The 19801-nt window shown below is 38.3% G+C and overlaps 2 protein-coding genes across 6 annotated transcripts; one reads left to right on the forward strand and one right to left on the reverse strand.

The window, feature by feature from the left end:
• Positions 1–2702: 2702 nt before the first annotated feature.
• Positions 2703–16031, forward strand: LOC141587078 (arabinosyltransferase XEG113-like). 5 transcript variants are annotated; one of them, XM_074408496.1, is made up of 13 exons: positions 2703–3110; positions 4134–4424; positions 4640–4845; positions 5859–5964; positions 6592–6848; positions 7774–7909; positions 8626–8720; positions 8804–8857; positions 12897–13010; positions 14314–14412; positions 14501–14620; positions 14968–15054; positions 15508–16031. In XM_074408496.1, exons 1-13 carry the CDS (start codon positions 2942–2944, stop codon positions 15673–15675), a joined length of 1902 nt encoding a protein of 633 aa, XP_074264597.1. In that variant the 5' UTR covers positions 2703–2941; the 3' UTR covers positions 15676–16031. The 5 variants fall into 5 exon arrangements, with proteins under 5 accessions (XP_074264597.1, XP_074264598.1, XP_074264595.1 ...); XM_074408497.1 differs by having other exon boundaries at positions 2755–3110; positions 4123–4424; XM_074408494.1 differs by having other exon boundaries at positions 2755–3110; positions 14486–14620; positions 15508–15799.
• A 733-nt stretch (positions 16032–16764) lies between these two features.
• LOC141587079 (uncharacterized) lies at positions 16765–18797 on the reverse strand. Its single transcript, XM_074408499.1, has 3 exons — positions 18550–18797; positions 17366–17694; positions 16765–17259 (listed from the first exon to the last, which is right to left on the reverse strand). The coding sequence occupies exons 2-3, from the start codon at positions 17679–17681 to the stop codon at positions 16985–16987; spliced, it is 591 nt and encodes a 196-aa protein (XP_074264600.1). The 5' UTR covers positions 17682–17694; positions 18550–18797; the 3' UTR covers positions 16765–16984.
• Between the last annotated feature and the right edge of the window lie 1004 nt (positions 18798–19801).

Consider the following 19801-nt stretch of genomic DNA (forward strand, 5'->3'; position numbering starts at 1 on the left):
GTGAGCAGTCAGTCTTAGCAGGTGTGGTCTTGAAAGGTTGCTGGAGTCATGGCTGGGATGAGTCCTCACGATAATGATAGCAGTAGAATACAGTTGATGGGTTATATCTTTTGTTTATTAGTTTGGCTGTAACACTTGTAATATAACTGTAATTGTTCTTTTATCGACTTTTGATGATTACTTATCTCGGGTAACCGAGATGGTGATGCTCCTATATGCTAAGGAAGGTCTAGTTAAGGCTCCTCGGTATATGGGGGTGTCACAGCTACATGGGAGGCGGAAGAGGCTATGAGGGAGCGGTACCCGTCTCTTTTTGATCAGGTATGTATGGTTACGGGGACGTAACCTTGTTTCTTTTAGGGGGGGTAGGAGATGCTCGCGAAGAGTTTTTACATAGAGTTTTTACATGTTTTTATGTTGATTTTGAAATAGTTAGTAGTTGTTTGAGTCGGGTTGAGCTTGGTTTGGTAAGTATGTTTTGGAGTTTTATGTTGAGTTTTGTTTTTGTTGTTGTGTCGGGAGTGTGTTAGTGTGTTTTTGTTTTGTTGTGGTTTGAATTTCGGGGACGAAGTTCTTTTTAATGAGGGAAGACTGTAATACTACAGTTTTATGAGTTTTTGGGTACTCTATCGAGTGGGGCTTACTCTGTTGAGTAAGTATGTTTGGTATACGAAATAGTAGTCTGCCTGTATGGCACTCGATCGAGTAAGTGGCACTCGATCGAGTACGTGACTTACTCGATCGAGTAAGTCGGTTATCGGGTGATTTGCGACGGGTTTGTTAATAGTGCGGATTAATATATAATACTCCGTCATCTTTTTCCTAAACACTTTTACAAACCTAAAAACACAAAAAGGAGAGATTGCAAGTTATGTTGTTCAATTTATTCGCATTATTGGCAAATCCCGGAGCTAGAGATGTCGGTTTCCTTTTTCCTTTATACCGTTGTGATCCTTGCGTCAAGGGTAAGTTCTATGTATCATTTTTATAGCAATTGGTTAATGCTAGTTAAACCCTAATTTTAGGAATTGGGGGTTTTTATGATTGTATTGTTATGGTAGTAATTGTATGAATGTGTGTATAGGAGGAGGGTTCGTAACGGAGAGGTTTTGAGACAACTGCTAGATCGTCTGATTCTGTGATTGCATTCCTGGTAGGGTTTTCCTACTCGGTATTACTTGAGTGGTCCTGGTAAGGCACTTGGAGTATGGGGGTGTCACAGCAGCCCCGACACCACTACCGGCAGGCCGCACGCCATTCATCAATACAACGGTGGTCGGCGGCCGACGGTTTAAACAAATCCTAATTTAATTAATGTAAATCAATTTCTTAATTTGATATAATATTAGTGTTTTTGTAAATAACCTCCTTATATGTACCATTTTTTACAAATAACCCCCTTATATGTCTATTTTTTAGAATAACCACTGTAATTCCTTCATAATTCAAAAATTTACCACCTAAATTGGATTACCCGACAACTTTTATAAAACCCAAACTAATTACAACATGACGACTTTAACTTAACAAAACTACCTAAACTACCCTTACTAATTATACTCAGCCAACCCTTACATATTAAAACCCCAAATCAATTGAATCTCTACAACCCCAAATCAATGATGTGGATGCCAGAAAAGAGATCCGACCACCAGCACGCAACAGCACCACGACTCCAGAGGAGCAGTAATCCCCTCAACCTGACAAAGTCCTTTGCCTGCCCCTTCACACCAACAACGATTAACAGCCACTGTAATCAAACTCGTCTCCGCTGCCTAGTGCCTAGTGCACGAACAGCAGCAACCTAAAAATGGCAACCTCTCAAACTAGAAATGAACCCGAGTCCAGACTACCAAACTCCAACAATTCGACTTGCATTAATCACCATTTTAACCAACAAGACGCGGCATCGAAACACGATTCGAACCTTCGACGTGCACCAGCCTCACTCCCACATGCTTCTCTCTTGATTCTCGCCAAACTCACGAGCTCCCCCATGGCTCACCCCGTAACCCAATTCGTTATAGCAACTCAGTCGCACAGTCGCACCACCGGACTCAAAGCAGTAATCGTGGGGCAACCACATCGACAACACCAATCGAACCACCAGTAAAGCCCGACATCGACACCTTCAAGTAACCCGACATTAGCTCGTAAACCTCTGTCTTCATGATGAGGATGGAGAATGTCATACTATACAATTGATGATTTGGGGTCGTAGAGATTCATTAATTGATTTGGGGGTTTTAGTAAGCAAGGGTTTGGGTGAGTTAATTAATAAGGGTAGTTTAGGTACTTTGGATAAGTTAAAGTCGTAATGTCGTAATTAGTTCGGGTTTTATAAAAGTCATTGGCGTAATCCAATTTAGGTGGTAAATTTTTGGATTATGAAGGAATTAAGGTGGTTATTCTAAAAATAGACAATTAAGATGGTTATTTGTAAAAAATGGTACATGTAAGGGGGTTGTTTACAAAAAACACATAATATAATTGGTAAAATTAAGAATTAGAATTATTACTTGATGATATGAGAACTAGCATCCATAATTGTGTAATTTGAAGGATTGATTTAATATTTGCGAGGGAAAGAATTAAGCAAAGAATATACTAAAATGGAAAAATAATGAAAAAAAGTCTATTAATAAACAAACACTATTAAGTAAAATCCGTATGTAAATGTGAGAAAAACAAACGTCAGAAAAACAAACACTCATTTAAACATGCTTATAATGTGCGTAATAGGACGGAACAAGTAGGCATTTATCAGTCTCAGTCACTAGTCCGACTCACTTCCATTGTTGGAAGCCGAAGAAGCCAGAACCAGAATGAATCAGTGTATCTCAATTCGATCGATTTAATTCGAAACCCTAATTTATCGATCATCATGAATCTCTAATATACCTTCATATCATATACCAATATCATCTCAAGAAATTCAATAATGGCGTTCAAAAATTCATGCGAAGAAATCGCAAAATCAAAGCCATTGTTTCTAACTATATATGCAACTGTAATTATTGGAGTTCTGTTATCCTTCGTTTTTGTATTCACTGCTGTTTACTCCTCCAACCCTTCATATCCTTCCCTTTCCCTCTCCTCTCTTCCTCCCGGTATGCTCCTCCTTCTTTTTCTCTAATTTAATTTAATTTAATTTAATGTTTCTGCTAAATCTCACTGTGTTTTTCACATTAACGATTATTTTGTCGCGGTGAGTAATGTTGATCTTTGGTTATGGTGAGAGATATGGCTGCTGTAAGACGGTCTTATTCTATAATGTCCGATAGTAGTAAACTAGCAATATGATCCTGCCTGTTACTGATGGAGTGAACGGGATTCTTAGTTGAGAAGGAAGTATTTGTGATATAATCGACAAGTCTTTTAGGAAGGATTCGTTGAGTTTTTTCTTTGATGAGAAAGATTGGCTGATTATCAAATTATTATGCTAGATGGAGATTGTGAGGGAGATTTTGAAGCCTTGTAGCTCTACAGTATTTAGTGAACAAAAGACTGTGTTTACGGTATGTTCGTATTTGCATAGAGAGGTTGGTTCCCTAATGATGGTTTATCAGAATTTGTAGTTATTTAGAGAAGCTATGTGTCTGAGAGTAAATATTGGAAAGAAATTCGATCCATGGGTTAGGCTTTCTTCCTCGGAGCTGCAGCTTAAGGTAGTTTCCTTCAGCTTAGATTACCCAATTTACACTAGTTCAGCCTTCAATTGCTCCAACAAAATGCTCTTACTAACTCAACTTGTATGCAACTCAAAAGAACCGGGGGTTTAGATTGTGACTAAATGTGTGAACCTGGAGGATTTTTAGTGGTTGCTACTATATTTTAAACTTCAATGGACCCTGATACAAGGGTTCATACTTCATACACTAGGCACACTACCCGTTGTTAAGTAAATTGAGAAAAATGTATATGATGGGCTGATGCCTGATGGTTGAAAAAGACATTGTTGTTTTACTTGTTTCATACTTTTAAAAGACAAGACTTGTTGTTCTCACAATGTTTCAAAATGATCTACTAGCCTCCATGTTGCCTTGATGCAGCAGAATGATGACTTTACTTTGTAGGAATAAAAGGATAATAGGTTTAATTAACTGTTCTATGTTCTTCAAGTGGTGTTTCAGGAGAGGATTCTGTTTTACAAGCTCCAATTTCTTCTCCATCTTCAAATCCAAGCACATATTCCGCGTCGCAATTCAAGTCTCAAGGCGTATTTTTGAAGCCTATTTGGGAGTCCCCTTCGTTAACCGAGAAAATGCCTTCTCTCGAGAACTTTCGCTTAACAAAAGATTTGGTGGAGAAGAGGGTGAAGGATAATATTATAATAGTGACCTTTGGGAATTATGCATTCATGGATTTTATCCTTACTTGGGTCAAACATTTGACTGACTTGGGTTTGTATAATTTACTAATTGGTGAGTGTTTCCAAACTGAAAAGCTCTGATTATTGAGGGAGATTTTTTCATTGATCGCAGTATTTTTTTGATTATTCTCTTTGTTGATAAGACTTCAAGAAAAAATTCTCCCCATATAAAAACACCGTGATGGCATCTAACCAACCCCACCCAACCCAAATTGTGCTGAATTAGTATAAGTATGAGACAATTTGTTATTTTGACCGTTATTGTAGGTGCAATGGATACCAAATTGTTGGAAGCATTGTACTGGAAGGGTATTCCAGTTTTCGATATGGGAAGTCACATGAGTACAGTAGATGTGGGTTGGGGATCACCCACTTTTCATAAAATGGGAAGGGAAAAGGTTGTCTTGATTGACTCTATTCTCCCGTTTGGATACGAATTACTGATGTGTGACACAGATATGGTTTGGCTGAAGGTAGTATTCATATGAACTTTTCTACAGTTTCATTTATGTTTGCTCATCCAGCCATATAATGTAGCTGTTGTTAGTTGCTCCAAATTTTCTCAGGTCGTTAATTGTTAGTATAGTATGGGAAGTTGTAACTTCTAAGCATTATCTACAAGGTATGTACATTACTATTATTTTCTTTAGTGGCTATGAAGAACTTGTGGAGGCTCACAACCTGAAAGCTTAAATTGATGTATTTGTTTAAGTAAATGCTTGTAGTCAGTTGACATGGAGTGTTTGATTACTATGGTCAATACAACAACAAACAACAACATCAGAGCCTTAATCCCAAAATGATTTGGGGTCGGCTGACATGAATCATCCTTTAGAACCGTCCATGGGTGAACGCACACCTCAAAATGCGAATAGAAAAGGAAAAATGGAAAACAAAAGGGAGAGCGAAAATGTAATGGAAAGTCAAGGTAAACTTAGAGGTTTTAAAATCGAATACACATATAATATCACAATCTAGGATGTAGTGTGTCGCCACTAGTTGATGTCATTGTCTGAATAGGCGTCTGCATTCTTGTTTTCGGATATTTTATGTTTCACTGTTTCTATGTTTTTAAAGGAGCTATAATTTTTATTGTCCTTGTTAATTTCTGTGCTGAAATTTGAGGCAATTAAATTTCTGTGTGTTGTGGGCTTGTGGCAATAAAGGTCTGTTCGTGAATGCATCTTATTATGACTACGTTTCTGTCTCCTTCTCTATGCTTCTATGCACTGGTAGGCATGACAAATTCCATGCTCATGATTGATTTAGTTCCTCCAACCCCCCCCCCCCCCCCCACCCCCAGTTAGCGACTTCGTCCAGTTTGTCTGTTCTGAAAAAAATGTATGCTCGACATATCTTCACTCTGCTCATCAATTTGTTAGCACACCATAGATGATTCATGTTAAAAAAGTGCATCAGTATCTCTTTGCTAATTGTTTATGGCTACACCTTTTTCCAAATGCTTCATTTCAGTCTCATTTAACAGAATCCTCTCCCATATTTTGCTCGCTTTCCTGAAGCCGATGTTTTGACTTCAACTGATCAAGTTGTGCCAACAGTCGTTGATGACCGACTGGACGTGTGGCAACAAGGTCAGTCAGTAATCATATTACAGAGTGAATCTATTTTTTTATTTTTTTTTTGAGAGGAGTGAATCTATTACTTAAGCTATGTAAAAAGATGTTCCTACTAGATACCTTTATCTGCACAATAGGGATTAGGGAAAAGACAAATTGTCTGTGGCTCACACTTGCACGAAATTTTACAGAACACTTTTGCTTAATTCTAGTATGTGAATAATTGTTCCGAACTTCCGAAGTAGTTGTGTGATACTCCGGCCTTTATCAAATATAAGTGATGATATGTTATTTGAAACAATGTCCCTTTTCTTAATTACAGATTTTTCTGAGTTATGATTTACATGAAGTCCTTATCTTAATGTGAAATTAGTTAGTGCGGAGATCATCTTTCGTAAACCAACTCAAACCTGTTGGTGAAAACAGGTGTAACGCCTTTCCAATATGAATATATACATATCGAACTAACATGATTGAAGAAACGATAGTTTGTTTCACCGCGTTATTTGTTCCATCATACCAATGAACAGAGTATATGTAATACATCTGAAGCAAGGCGAGGGAGTCTTGACTGTTATGCAATAAGAACTGATTCATAGGTGTTTAGAACTGGAGTTAATGATATATTTTATGGCTCAACAGTTAGCGGTGCATTCAACATTGGAATATTTCATTGGAGGCCAACAGGTTCTTCGAAGAAATTGGCAAAAGAATGGAAAGAGTTGCTTTTGGCTGATGAAAAGATATGGGATCAGAATGGATTCAATGATATTGTACGAAGACAACTAGGGCCCTCCGTTGATGATGAGAGTGGTCTTGTATTTGCTTATGACGGAAATCTTAAGCTGGGGCTCCTTCCAGCCAGCATATTCTGTAGTGGGCATACATATTTTGTTCAGGTAAATTCTTTCTGTGATTTTCAGTATGCGACACGTGGTATCATCTTTGTGCCTAATAAGGGGGACACTATGAACAGTTTGGATTCTTGAAGCCTGTGTCAGTTGAGAGGAGCTTGTGCCTTCTTGGCTTCTTTACAAACGTTTGTCTTAAGAAGTGCTTGCAACAGGGATAATCTAGAAGAGATTATTAGGAATTGGAGAAAGATGATGGAATATATTATATATCTATAATCCGTTAATAGGTATCACGCAAACCTTAAAGGGTCTTTACACTTCAGAGTGTGATTATTGGGATTCTTCAATCAATCTGGATCCCTCTCTTAGGATTAGCTGAATTATATGATGGGTCAAATACAAAACAACATCACCCTAGTGCTTCAAAGACGCTGACCTATCACGGTCTAAGGGCTTGGTTTAGAGAACAATTCAGTTGTAATAGGAACATCAATTGGTTACTTCTAGATGATCTGTAATGGATATTGATTCGACCGATTGGCTTTTCATAATACAAGAAGCAGCAAACAATTTAGTCAAGCGTTTTTCTTATTTCATCATAGAGAATAATGAATCTTTGTCCTTGAGATGGAATTAGTGGTCAATATAGAATATATTATCTTTTTTTGGCTGTAGTTTCGACTAATAAAAGTGATTGAAAATGATACGAGCTTTCTAGGGTGCAAAGAAAGAGGGCATTGTGAAGGGAAAGGATTTGGTAGATGATGAAGTTTGATTTTTTTTTGGGGGGTAAAGCTCCGTCTTCTACCTAAACCTTTTCCTTCGCAGTGTCATATAAACCTATACTGTCTGTCTGGCTTATAAAAAAGGAGACTAAAGTGAATAAAGTGAATAAAGTAGATATAAATCATAAGCTTATTAAATGTCGTTTTTGCGTGCATGTCTTTGAAGTTTTTTTTTTCTTTTGCAGGCCATGCCTCAACAATTCAAACTTGAACCATATGCAGTGCACACCACATTCCAGTATGCAGGTACTGTAGGCAAGCGCCATCGACTGCGAGAAGCCATGGTGTTTTACGATCCACCTGAATACTATAACTCTCCAGGTAATTTATTATTAAATTTTCTTTACTATTCGTATAATCTTATGGTTGATTACATGACAATGTTGTGGAAAGTTAGCTTATTACTTTTCCATGACCATTCCACCATTCGAATGCATGTGGGTTATACTCCATTCATTTCTTTTATATCTTCCACTTCCAAAGTGACATTACTTAACAAAATAATAAACTATAGAAAAGTAGAGAGGAGATAAAGTAGTTAGGTTTGTCACATGTGGGAGAAGTGAACTACTAGAAAGAGAAAGTGGAAGAAATCAAAGAAAATAACAAAAAATGAAAACTGGAAGAAATCGATGAAAAGGAGGGAATACTATATATTGTCAACCTCGTTTCTTTTTCTCTACAGTGATGCTGTATTTCCTTTGCCTATTATTAATCTTGCCTCTCTAAAAATTGAAAATACAAAATAGCTGGTAAATTTTCGCAGGTGTAATCTATCCGCTCCCCTTCAAAATCTTCTAATGGACTTGTATAACACAATTACGCTTGCTATTATCAATGAACAAAATTGCACAAACCATGTGAAACATGGTTGGATTGGGCCTTAACCGCGGTGACCCACACGGTCCATAAGCAGCGTAGACCACCAGCCATCTGTTTTGACTTTAACCTATTGGTTTACATTAGTAAGGAAGCCGTTTTAGTGTGTATTTGCATGTTAGAATGCATTTAATCTGTCACTGGTGAATCTGATGCAGGAGGTTTTTTATCTTTTAAGCCTTCTATTCCAAAGAGTCTGCTGTTGGATGGGGGGCATAATGTTGAGTCACACTTTACTGTTGTAAATTATCAGGTATCACCTATACTCTCTTCTAATGTTTTTACATGCTGAAAATATCGCATCAGCTGATTGCTACTCTGAATCCTGCTCTACAGATAAAACAGATACGAACAGCACTTGCTATTGCTTTTTTGTTAAAACGTACCCTGGTGAGTTGTGTTAAGACAATGTTGCTTTATGCATTCCTTGGGGTTGTGGCTTGAATCTTCTTACAATCCTTCTTCTGTGAACTGCAGAGTGTGACTATATGATAATACTCATGCTTACTATTGGTATCTAAAGTTTCTTACTCGTCCTTATAATTATTTTGATGACTTTATGCACACACAAATCATAAAAATCTAAGGGTGATGATCCCTTTAATAAATGAAATTTGCAGTTTATATTTAATGAGAAAACAGGTAAAAAATAAAAAATAAAAAATCACAATACAAGGGTTTATTGGGGATAACAAATTCTTCTTTTACCCAAAAGATGTATTGTTGCCTTCCCCGCATGGGCGCGATACTTTTCTCAAGTAGTATACTAGTACTACCTCAATCAATTCCATTGAGTTCCTCTAATTTCATTGCGCACTGTTCTTAAGAATTATAATAGTTTATTCATTAACTTTTAACTGGGCTAGTCATTAACCCATAATATAATTAGCTCAAGTTAATCATCCCACCAGTTCGCTCAACCCGAATACCGTACTATTATCACCACTGTCACCCAAGAACCACACTCCCATCAAAACTTGCTGGTCACCCTTAACTTGCCAGACCAACCTCACCTATGGGCTATGGTTATCCTTTCACCGTAAAGGAACACAACTGCGTCATTGTATTACCGTCCACCATGATGAAGGCGGTGGCGAGCACTATCAGAAGCATGTGACCCACTGCCGCTGCTGCTGCAGCCACCACACTACATCAAAACCCGCCGACCACCCTATACATGCTGCACCACCTTCCCTTATGGTCATCTTCTCATCATACAAGCACACCACCGCTGACATTGAAGCACCGACCACCATAAGGAAGGCGACGATGAGAATGAGCAGAAACCTTTCAGTGAGGCCGGACTCCGGAGAACATAACTTTGATGGTATTTTCAAAAATGAGCTATATGTCCTTGTAGATCTGAGTTTGAGGTCTGATTTGGAGAGGAAAAGTGCCGGCTTTTAAAAGCATCAATGACATTCGTGCTTGTGTGCAAACCGCCCTCACCCCCCTAAAGCAGCCATAACCATCCTCTCACCTTGTACATCTTCGGCCATGGGTGGACAGTGAAAGTTGTGGTGGTGCTGCCAGGAGGTTGTGGTGGTGTGTTGGCTTCATTCATGGTGAAGCGCCGGCGTCGGGTGGTGTTGTGCAGGGTGTGAGGAGGAGGTGAGGAGGCAGGTGAGTTGGGGTAGCGACTGTTGTAGATGCGGGGGTGTAGTGGAGGCGGAGGTGGGACTTATGTAGGAGTTAGGACCTGGGGTTAGTGCTAATCATAAATATTAGGATGCCTGTTTTTCAAATATGTATAGTTCATATTTTAGTCTCTTATTCATCCTCTTTTATTTTCTTTAAGGTTGCTTCGGTGGTTGGAACACCTTCTTGTTGTTTTTGGAGACCATTTTCCACTATCTCCCATAGTGCATTTGCTCTTAAGAAAAGCTTCATTTTAATGCACCAATGGTCATAATTTTCTCCTCTAAATAAATCTAGAAAATCTAGAGGAGCGGGCAATGGAGTGTTTGATGCGGAAGCCATAGTTTTATTTTGTTGCCCTAAGATGTTTAGAGCTCTTGATACCACTTGGTGTATGGGGGAGTATAGGAGGTAGAGTGGAGATTAGTTGTTTGTTTAGTTGATTAGTTGAAGGTTGATTAGTTGGAGTTTAGTTTAAAGGAATTAGTTTGTGTATTGATTTGTTGTGAATTTGTTGGGATACACTTGGATTCACTTAGGTTCATAGAAATGGGAGGGGAGGTCCTCTATTTATAGAGCTTCTCCTCCTTCTTTTACATCCCAAGAACACTCTAGAATAGGACATTCTAGAGTGGCCTAGACACGGAACTCTCTAGAGTTCTTTACCAGCTATACACGTGTCTAGAAGGTTCTAGGTTGTTCTACATAAACCTAGAACATACATGACTCTTCTAGACTCTTCTAGTTGTTTCTACATTATTCTAGCATATTCCGGATAAGTTTAGAACATTCCGGAAACTTCTAGAATACACTAAAAGTCTCATACTTCAACAGAGCCAAATTCGAGCTCAAATCGAGCCTATATATAATTGCTAATGTTTTGAGTTTTTTCCTTCCAATATGTTCAATAAAAAGGCTCGAATCAGTAAGACATTTGATATGTGTGATACAAATATATAATCATGATAGAATATTTTTATAACATATGAGCAATATCTTATCTAATCATACAAGTTCGAGCCATTCGCGAGCTTTTCGAGTCGTTGCTCGGCTTGACTCGTTAAGTTCTCGAGCCAAGCCCGGAATCGAGCTTTGACCGAGTTGATCTCGAGTTGCTCGCCCGTCTCGTCTCATTAACACCCAGGTATAGATTCCTTAATTCCCTCTCAATTCCCTCTCGTTCTAGACAACTAGAATCTAGAGAATAGTAATGGAGTTTTGTATGGATTTGTTTTGTTGAAGTCACTGAAATCACTTTGCATATATATGCACACACAAATACAACAACAACCAACAACAACAACCACCACCACCACCACCACCAACAACAACAACAACAACAACAACAATAACAACAACAACTCAACAACGCCTTAATCCCAAATGATATGGGGTCGGCTGATATGCACACACAAATAACCAACTAATATTGGCAAAACATGAAAAACACGAAGGAGTGGGCTTGCCTCGGTGGTCTGGAGAAAACTCGGGTCAAAACTCTCCAACGCTGATGTTCCAAGAACCTTGTCCCGCTCAACCGGGGTCCGGTAGCCTGACTAGGGCTGTGGCTTACTAGCGTTTTTGTTGCATTATACTAGGAAACATTCTAAGTTTTCCTTGTCCAAAAACTCGTAAACTTAGAATCCGTTTATGTGAGCCGTGAGCGTGTATTCCACACTCCCATGCCCACATTATAACGTTCCAAATTTACATAGATTTGGTTGAATCCTGTCTACACTCTAATGAATTCGGTGATTCTCTTAAAGCACCAACATTTAACACATGGAAAAAAAAGATGTTTTTACTTGTTACTTGAAATTATTCCTTGTACGTGTTAACAGATTGTGTTAGTGTTTTTTAGGTGAGGTATTAGTTATTGCATTGTGTTGCCCATACACTAGTATATGGGTACATTACAATTGTCCGAGTCATCACAAGTCATATTTTGAGACACGGTGATCCTACACTAGAATGGCAGTATGGGTATGTGGACACGTATTCATAACAAAGTAAAACTAAAATCAACGGCGGAGCTAGTGGTGGCTGCCATCCCCAGGATACTATATATGAGATTATATTTGTTGTTTATCACTGAGTTTTGTGCCGTATGGTAATGTAAACATTGACAACAACAACAACAACATTACCCCAGTGCCTCAATGGCTTCCGCAAATTGCGGGGTAAGGGGTGGTCGGATGTACGTAGCCTTACCCTTGTGTTAGCAACACAAAGAGGCTGTATCCGAATGACCCAAGATGAAAATTGCGTCGAGAACTGCATTGAAGGACCGCTACTTCACAAAAGAAAGAAGCGCAGCCACTTTAGTGAGCCATTTTGATTTATTCCATTATAATCCATAACCAAAGAGTAATGAGTGTTTGGCTCCATTGGAAATATGGTTGTCACATTTGTGCTAATGGTAATCATCAGACCTCAAGTTAAATGTCTTACTATGACTTAGGGAGTCATGGTTGTCACATTTTACGGCTGTGCACATATGCCTCTACTCCCATTTTTACCCCACCTTGGGGGGAGGCCTCTTTTGAGTCTGTGGTTTAATGCAAGTGTTTTGCTGGTAAAAAATGTGTTGGACTGTTTGTATTTATTTTTCTTTTTATGTATATTTTATTTTACTTCCTTTTTTAAATATGTTCGCACAAACACTTTACTTGTCTCACATAATGTATATGTGCCAATTGAGATATGATTTGTTGAACCTGATTTAGTAAAGCCTTGATAACCGGGAACATGTAGTTGATATCTTATTATATTCTTATTGTGATTTATATAGGTCATGCCTCCAATATGGTGCAGGTTGGATCGGCTCTGGTTTGGGCATCCTGGAATTCTAGAAGGGACTGTGACAAGACAACCTTTCATATGCCCTCTGGATCACGTATTTGAGGTAGACCAATGTGTGAGATTTTGTCTTTGGATTGCTAATAATCTTCCCTTTACATTATTACTTTAACTATTGGAACTCTGGGCTATAATGGTCAGCCATTGGGTCCTTGCTGGAATATAATATTCATCATGTATTAGAAACCATCAGGATTAAACCACATCAAGGACCAAGGGGGAATCGTTTGGGCCTTTCATTATCTTTAAATTTATTACTCCGTGGTTGCTTTGTAGAAGTGACCAAGTTAGATTAGCTCAAAGAAAAACTACGTACTGCAGACACTTAAGTTGGTCTATGAAGCAACAGAGAAGTATTCGGATATTAAACCATTGATTGGGCTCTCAGCTAGCTGAAATTCCATCCATACCTTGTATTGAGTTTCCACTGGTGCGAATACGAGGTTCCAAGGATTTGAACTTGGGACTTCATGGTCATTGAGGCTCTGACTCTTTACAATGTGAAAAGACTATCTCAATCAGAAACTTGAACTGATTGTTGAAGCACAATCAATGATTTAATATCCTAATACGAAGATCCAGACTTGAAAATCAATGAAATCAGTTGCTGCTTGACGTGGTTGACAAATATGAAGATGGCAGATGATTTTGAGTGGAAGATACTGAGTAATTGACGTAGAATGAGTTTTTATTTTTTCTCTGTTATTACATAAGACCTTCTCTATCAATTATGGGAAAGCTACTTACTGGCCCGGTTTGATATTCCGCAATATAGGCAATTTCATGATATCTGAGCTATTACTTTTTTACTTCGAGCCCGATTATAAATTTTCAAGAGGGCCTAAACTCTTTTATCTTCCAATTTCATTAAATATTCTTTACAGGTTTGTCATAACGAAGTGGCTATACATGTAACGCTAGGAGAATTAAGAAAGGGCACAATGTCCCCGTAGATGAGGAATATACTAGACTAAATCATAGATGAAGCTTTCCTGGAGTTTGTCCACTGTCCTCGTTCCTCCATGGAAAGTGCCTAGATATTGTCTCCCAGAACTTGTTAAAACTTTTGTTTTCATCTAATAAATTTCTTTCTAAAGGCCGTGCAGCTTACACGATTGGTGTAAAATATGTTTTATGAAATTACAGATGTGGATGTTATCATTTACTCTGATTAGCTACCCATTAAGACAGTCCAATTGCTACTTATTTTTGAGTTTGAAACAAATGGATGTTTATAGATTGGGCTGAGCTCCTTTCTTTATTGTACTTGAGTGAATATTTGTTCTTGTGGTTGATGTTGATCTGAGGTTGTGTTATACTATTCATTCTGGTTTCCTTTGCTACTGCAGGTCAACGTGATGCTGAAAGACATGTCTGAACAAGAATTTGGCCCAAATATCGATATTAAAGAATACTCGTTCCTTGATAACCCATCACTGCCAAAACAAGTATGTTTACTCCAAGAAATGACAGTGATCTAATTACTGCGTTCATTTGTGTAAAAGTAAAAACTGCCTGAAGAACTTTCCTGTCCAGGTAAAAGAATCATGGCTTGATGTGCATCTTTGTCAAGTGGGATCCAAAGACTGTCTCCTTTCCAACAGTTCAAGTACATCTGGAGTGGTCAGACTTCCTAGACATAGCAGTGAAGAAACGGTAATCAGTTACTTACAAATGTTGGTATCAAGGATTGTTCACCGTACATCCTTTAGCTTGGCGGTAATAAGAGTAGACTGTTATAGTTTAGTCTACACCGTTCAATTCTAACAATGAAGTCCTTATCGGAGGGAAGTGATGATGGTGAATGGAAGATAATGGATGATGAGTCTCAAAACAAAGGAAAGAAACGAGGCAATCAGTTTGGTGCAGTAATAGAAATTACTTCATCTAATCTGCGTACTTGAACCCTGAATTTTATGTTTGGTTGTGTTAAGATGCTTTAATTCAGTTTGCTTTTGAGTCCGTGCTGCTTTTGCTGACTTTTATTGTTTACTGTGCAACAGTTTGAGAAGCTAGCTTCATCATTCAAGGATGTAAAAGTTATAAACTTCTTATCTATCCATGATGCTTTCCTTGGATTTGCAGACAAGGCGAGTTTTCATGTTTTGTTAGATATCTCAGGGTTTTATATTATTATTATTTTTTTCCTGGTGAAAGGTGTCAGTGGCAGAGCTAGGGGAACGGGGGCTGCAACTTCCTAAACAGTGAAAAATATGAAATAATTTTTGTTCAAAAACTTTAATTTTGTCCTAATTTAATCTATTGGGTTGCTAAGTCAATCTTTGTTTTGGCTCCTTAGCCCGGCAATTGTTGTTTTTAGCCTGCTATTCAAATCAAATCCTGGCGCTGCTACTAAAGAGAGCCACAAGACAATTTTGATGTTGATGGTATTCAACATAGTCATGTGTATCAGTACTGCTTGACTATATTAGCTAACTCACGCTGCATGTTTGTGTGTTTAATGTGACTATTGACTAACGATCTCTAGTCTTCCAGATCATGCTTAAATCCCGCTTATGTTTGTACATTGTCTTGTCTTTTAGGCGAGAGAACGGAAGTTCAGGAACCGTGTTAAGAGGTACGTTGGCATATGGTGTTGTGTGATGGACCACACTCCTGGACATATATATTACGACATGTACTGGGACGAGAAACCAGGCTGGAAACCCGTACCTCCTCAAAAACCAGAGGATGACCATCCTCCGTTCTGATATAAGAGATGCATCCTGTAACCACCAGACTACGAATGAGTGGCACTGCTTTACGCTCACGAATTACACTCATGTAAAGCTGAAGGCCAAGGCAATACTCACCAATAGCATAACTGCATACTACAAGGACCTACCACAGTATCATGTCTTCTGGAGATGGGGGAGTTCTGTTTATTGTAAAATTAGGAAAAACATTGATCTCAAAAAAAAAAAAAATTAGGAAAAACATCGATATATTTTGGCATTTTGCCTAGGAAGGAGGGGTTATCTTCCCTTTTGTAAATGTGAGATATTCTGTAGGACTACATTTGATGAAAATTTTGTCAAGACCGGTGTAGATACTGTTAGACAAGTCATTCTGTCTATTATCACTCTGGGAATCATCACATGTTGCACCAGCATACCAAAAAAAAAAAAAAAAAAAGGGAAGATATCTGGTAATTCCTCATGTATTTGTTTAATCGTACGATTATTTGTTATCAGTTATCACCCATTCACATTTCCAGGCAAAGAATGGAAAATGAAGATATCTCTGTGTCACGCGTATATATTTTCCTGCGAAGAATGAGGGATAAAAAATGAGTGGGAACTCGGAAGTAGAGATTCGGCTGCACATTTTTGTGCAAAGAATGATGAATGAACATATCTTTCTCCAGTTTTTACTAGTTTTGTTGGGAAGTAATTAGTAAAGATTTCGTCGAAGGATTTGCGCTTCACCATAACATCAGCAGCTCTTCTAATACACCTTAAAGTATAGGGCAATCTTTCATTGGCGATGTAATAACTTCGGATTTATAACGAAAACAACAAATTCGAATTTCCGGCCTCATGAAGTGTCCTTTCTAAAGGTAGTCTCCCATCTTTTATGTGGAATTTTAGGAAAATTATTTCGAGGTAGATTTAATTAGTTTCGTCTCCAATCTTTAAACTGCTTTGTTTCAATAAATGAAGAACCCTTAGAAAATTGAACTATCAATACACCGTGAGTTCCAGTTCCTGTGTGGCTCTGCAGGTGTGCGTAAATGGAATCCACGAGTGTTTTCAAAAACAAACAAGTCGCTCGTATTTACACAAAAATGGCCAAGAAAATACAGAAATCAGCAAATTACATAAAGCCGGAAACATAATACAATGTCAGATCATTACTCCAGTGCCGCGACTGAACAAACAGTGAAACAACATCCACAGACCACAATAATAAAGACGCCACAAATTTAAAATCCGAGTTAAGGTGTGCTAATCCACCAGCAGGATTATTATGTTAATGTTTACTCTTAATACATTACGAGTATAACACATGACACCAAGATTACTTCCACTTCCTTCCATGCTTTCCATGTTTACCGTGCTTGCCATGCTTGAACTTCCCCTGCTTAAACTTTCCATGTTTCCCACCATGCATCATGCCACCAAGACCTCCACCATAACCTCCGTGGCCATGACTACCACCAGGCATCATGCCACCCATGCCACCGTGACCTTGACCATGGCCATGACTACTGCCCATAAGTTTATGAGCTCCATAGGCAGCAGCTGCAGCTGCAGCACCACCTGTTAGCATTCCTCCCATAGCACCCATACCACCTGTAACATATGGGCAACAAGTTGTGCATTTCAGCAGTCATACATATACCTGAAACATATGTTAATGATTTGGTTGTATACAACGGTGATTATAATATTAATATACCTGAATGATGTGAGCCATGGCTGCCCTGCTGCCCAGGAGGGTATCCACCTTGGGGAGGATAACCTCCCTGCTGAGGAGGGTAGCCCTGGGGAGGATAACCACCCTGCTGAGGAGGGTAGCCGCCCTGGGGAGGATATCCACCCTGCTGAGGAGGGTAGCCTGAGGGTGGGTACCCTGCTGGAGGATATCCTTGAGGAGGGTACCCTTGCTGTGGAGGGTATCCCCCGTGACCCCCATGATTCCCACCAAGTCCCTGAGCAAGATTCGAGAATAAGCCTTTGTCAGATCCGTCATGATTGTCTTTTCCGCCTCCCATGTTTCTTCAACAGCTTTTATGTGAACAAGGAACATAATAAACATCAGGATCATCAAATCAAATACTTTATTCAATGTAGATATCATGCAAATATGACGATTACCAAATTAATGACCCATTTTGGTGAAGAAACATTATCTTACTTCCAAATTAACTAGTCAAGATTACAACTTCATCATGAGCTCCCCTTTTGATCTGTTTGCTATAAGATCATGGCATTTCTATTTCTAACATAACAACCTAACATGTTCATGACAATAACTCATAGTCTCATTTCATATTTCATAATATCTAGGCAAACTTGTCTTTATACAATAGTCTTATACAAGACTAACTATTTTTTTTACATAATTAATACTCCATTTGTATCAATCATTCATTTACCTTTTTTTTTAATTCAGAATTATTTTAATCAAAGCCAAACAAATAACACAAAATTGAGATGGTGGGTAGTAGTTTCCTAAAATGATCTTACACACCATCAAACCTTCTATTGCCAAAATGTTTATCAAGGGCCAAAATGGATCTATAATTTACATGACAATCTGAAAAGTCAATCAAAATGAAATTTCGTTGGCAAAGACCAAAATACTAAACTTGATGCTTAAACCAACACATCTGCAAACTGTAGGTCTACTTAATCATATCCTCAGAATCTCAATAGATGGTAAGAAAATGAATGGCATTTGATGATCACAACTAAATAAGATCAAAAGCGAAAATAAAAAGACCAAGAAGATGTAATCTTAAAGCTTGAGACAGATAATCCCGTCTTAAATAAGAAATAGAAATGGCATGATAATCAAAATGAAGAGATTGTAAGTATAAACAAATAGTAGAAGAAGAAAGAAAAGAGAGATAATTGTACCTATAAACAATTTACGTGTGAGGTTTGATTTTGATTGTAATGAAAAATTGGAGAAAAGTTTGTTATAATGTAAATATCTGGAAAATGGCGTAGATATGAATGAAAATTGGAATGGGATTCCGTTTTGTGGTGGGACCCTCTTTCCACGCGGCTATTCAACGCCCGCATCTCATTCTCTTCATTCATGCTCTCCACCTTTTCAACTAATTATACGTACTTTGACTCATACGCTGGCCGACTTCGCACCAATCTGTTAAGTTTAAAAACGGATTTAAATAAATACTCCCTCCGACCCAGACGAAAGGTAACATGGTGAAAAATGGATTATTTAAGAAAAGAGGTAAAAAGAAGGGGCAAAGATGGAAAGATTGGTGAGGGGCCACATGGATAGTGTGTATAATTAAATGGGTTTAGGTGAGTTAAATAAGAAGTTAGTGGGTGGGCCACATGATGGCATTTGTGTAAATATGAGAAGAATATAAGGATTATATTGTCCAAAAACATGCCATTTATAGTATGTTACCTTTGGTATGGTTCGTCCATTTTAGGTAACTGTTACCTTTGGTCTGGGTCGGAGGGAGTATATATTACCCCTCCTATTCTCTATAAACTTCCACATTTCCTAAAACGACAAATTCACTAAAATCTTACAGTTTCTTTATTTGTCAACCATTTGTGTTATAATAATTTCTAACCCCATATCCTATCTCCTACTTTCATTTTCATCCACATATTTCCATCCCACTAAATTTTTGTCTAAAACTAATGTGGAAGATGATAAGGAATAAGAGGTAGTATAGTAAAAAGACTAATCAAATTTACATTTCTATTGCAGTCTAGAGCCTCCCAGGGTATCTGTCTAATTTTCTTAGGGCTCTCCTTGATCTCGAGGTTCTTTCACGATTTTGATCGTGAGATTGGCTCTTCGTTTGTTTTCTTTGTTTGTTTTTGCTTTCTGTGCAGGGTCAGAAGATGGGTTATACACGGGGACAAGGAAGGAATGGGAAACAACCGATAGGGGATGTGGAGGCTCCAAATGGTGCGGCTTTTGAATGGGATGAGGAGTCTGATGGTGGGGAGACGAAAATTTGTACGATGCTTGTGGGCAAACTATGTGCAGGACGACGTTAAATGTCAGAGCTGTAATCGATACTATGATTTAAGATTTGGAATCCCTCACATTCAATGGTGGGGAATATTGTTGACGCGAAGGAGAAAACGTTCGTTTTTAAATTTGGCTCGGAACAGGATA

Source organism: Silene latifolia, chromosome 6 (assembly GCF_048544455.1).
Source record: "Silene latifolia isolate original U9 population chromosome 6, ASM4854445v1, whole genome shotgun sequence".
Lineage (NCBI taxonomy): Eukaryota > Viridiplantae > Streptophyta > Magnoliopsida > Caryophyllales > Caryophyllaceae > Silene > Silene latifolia.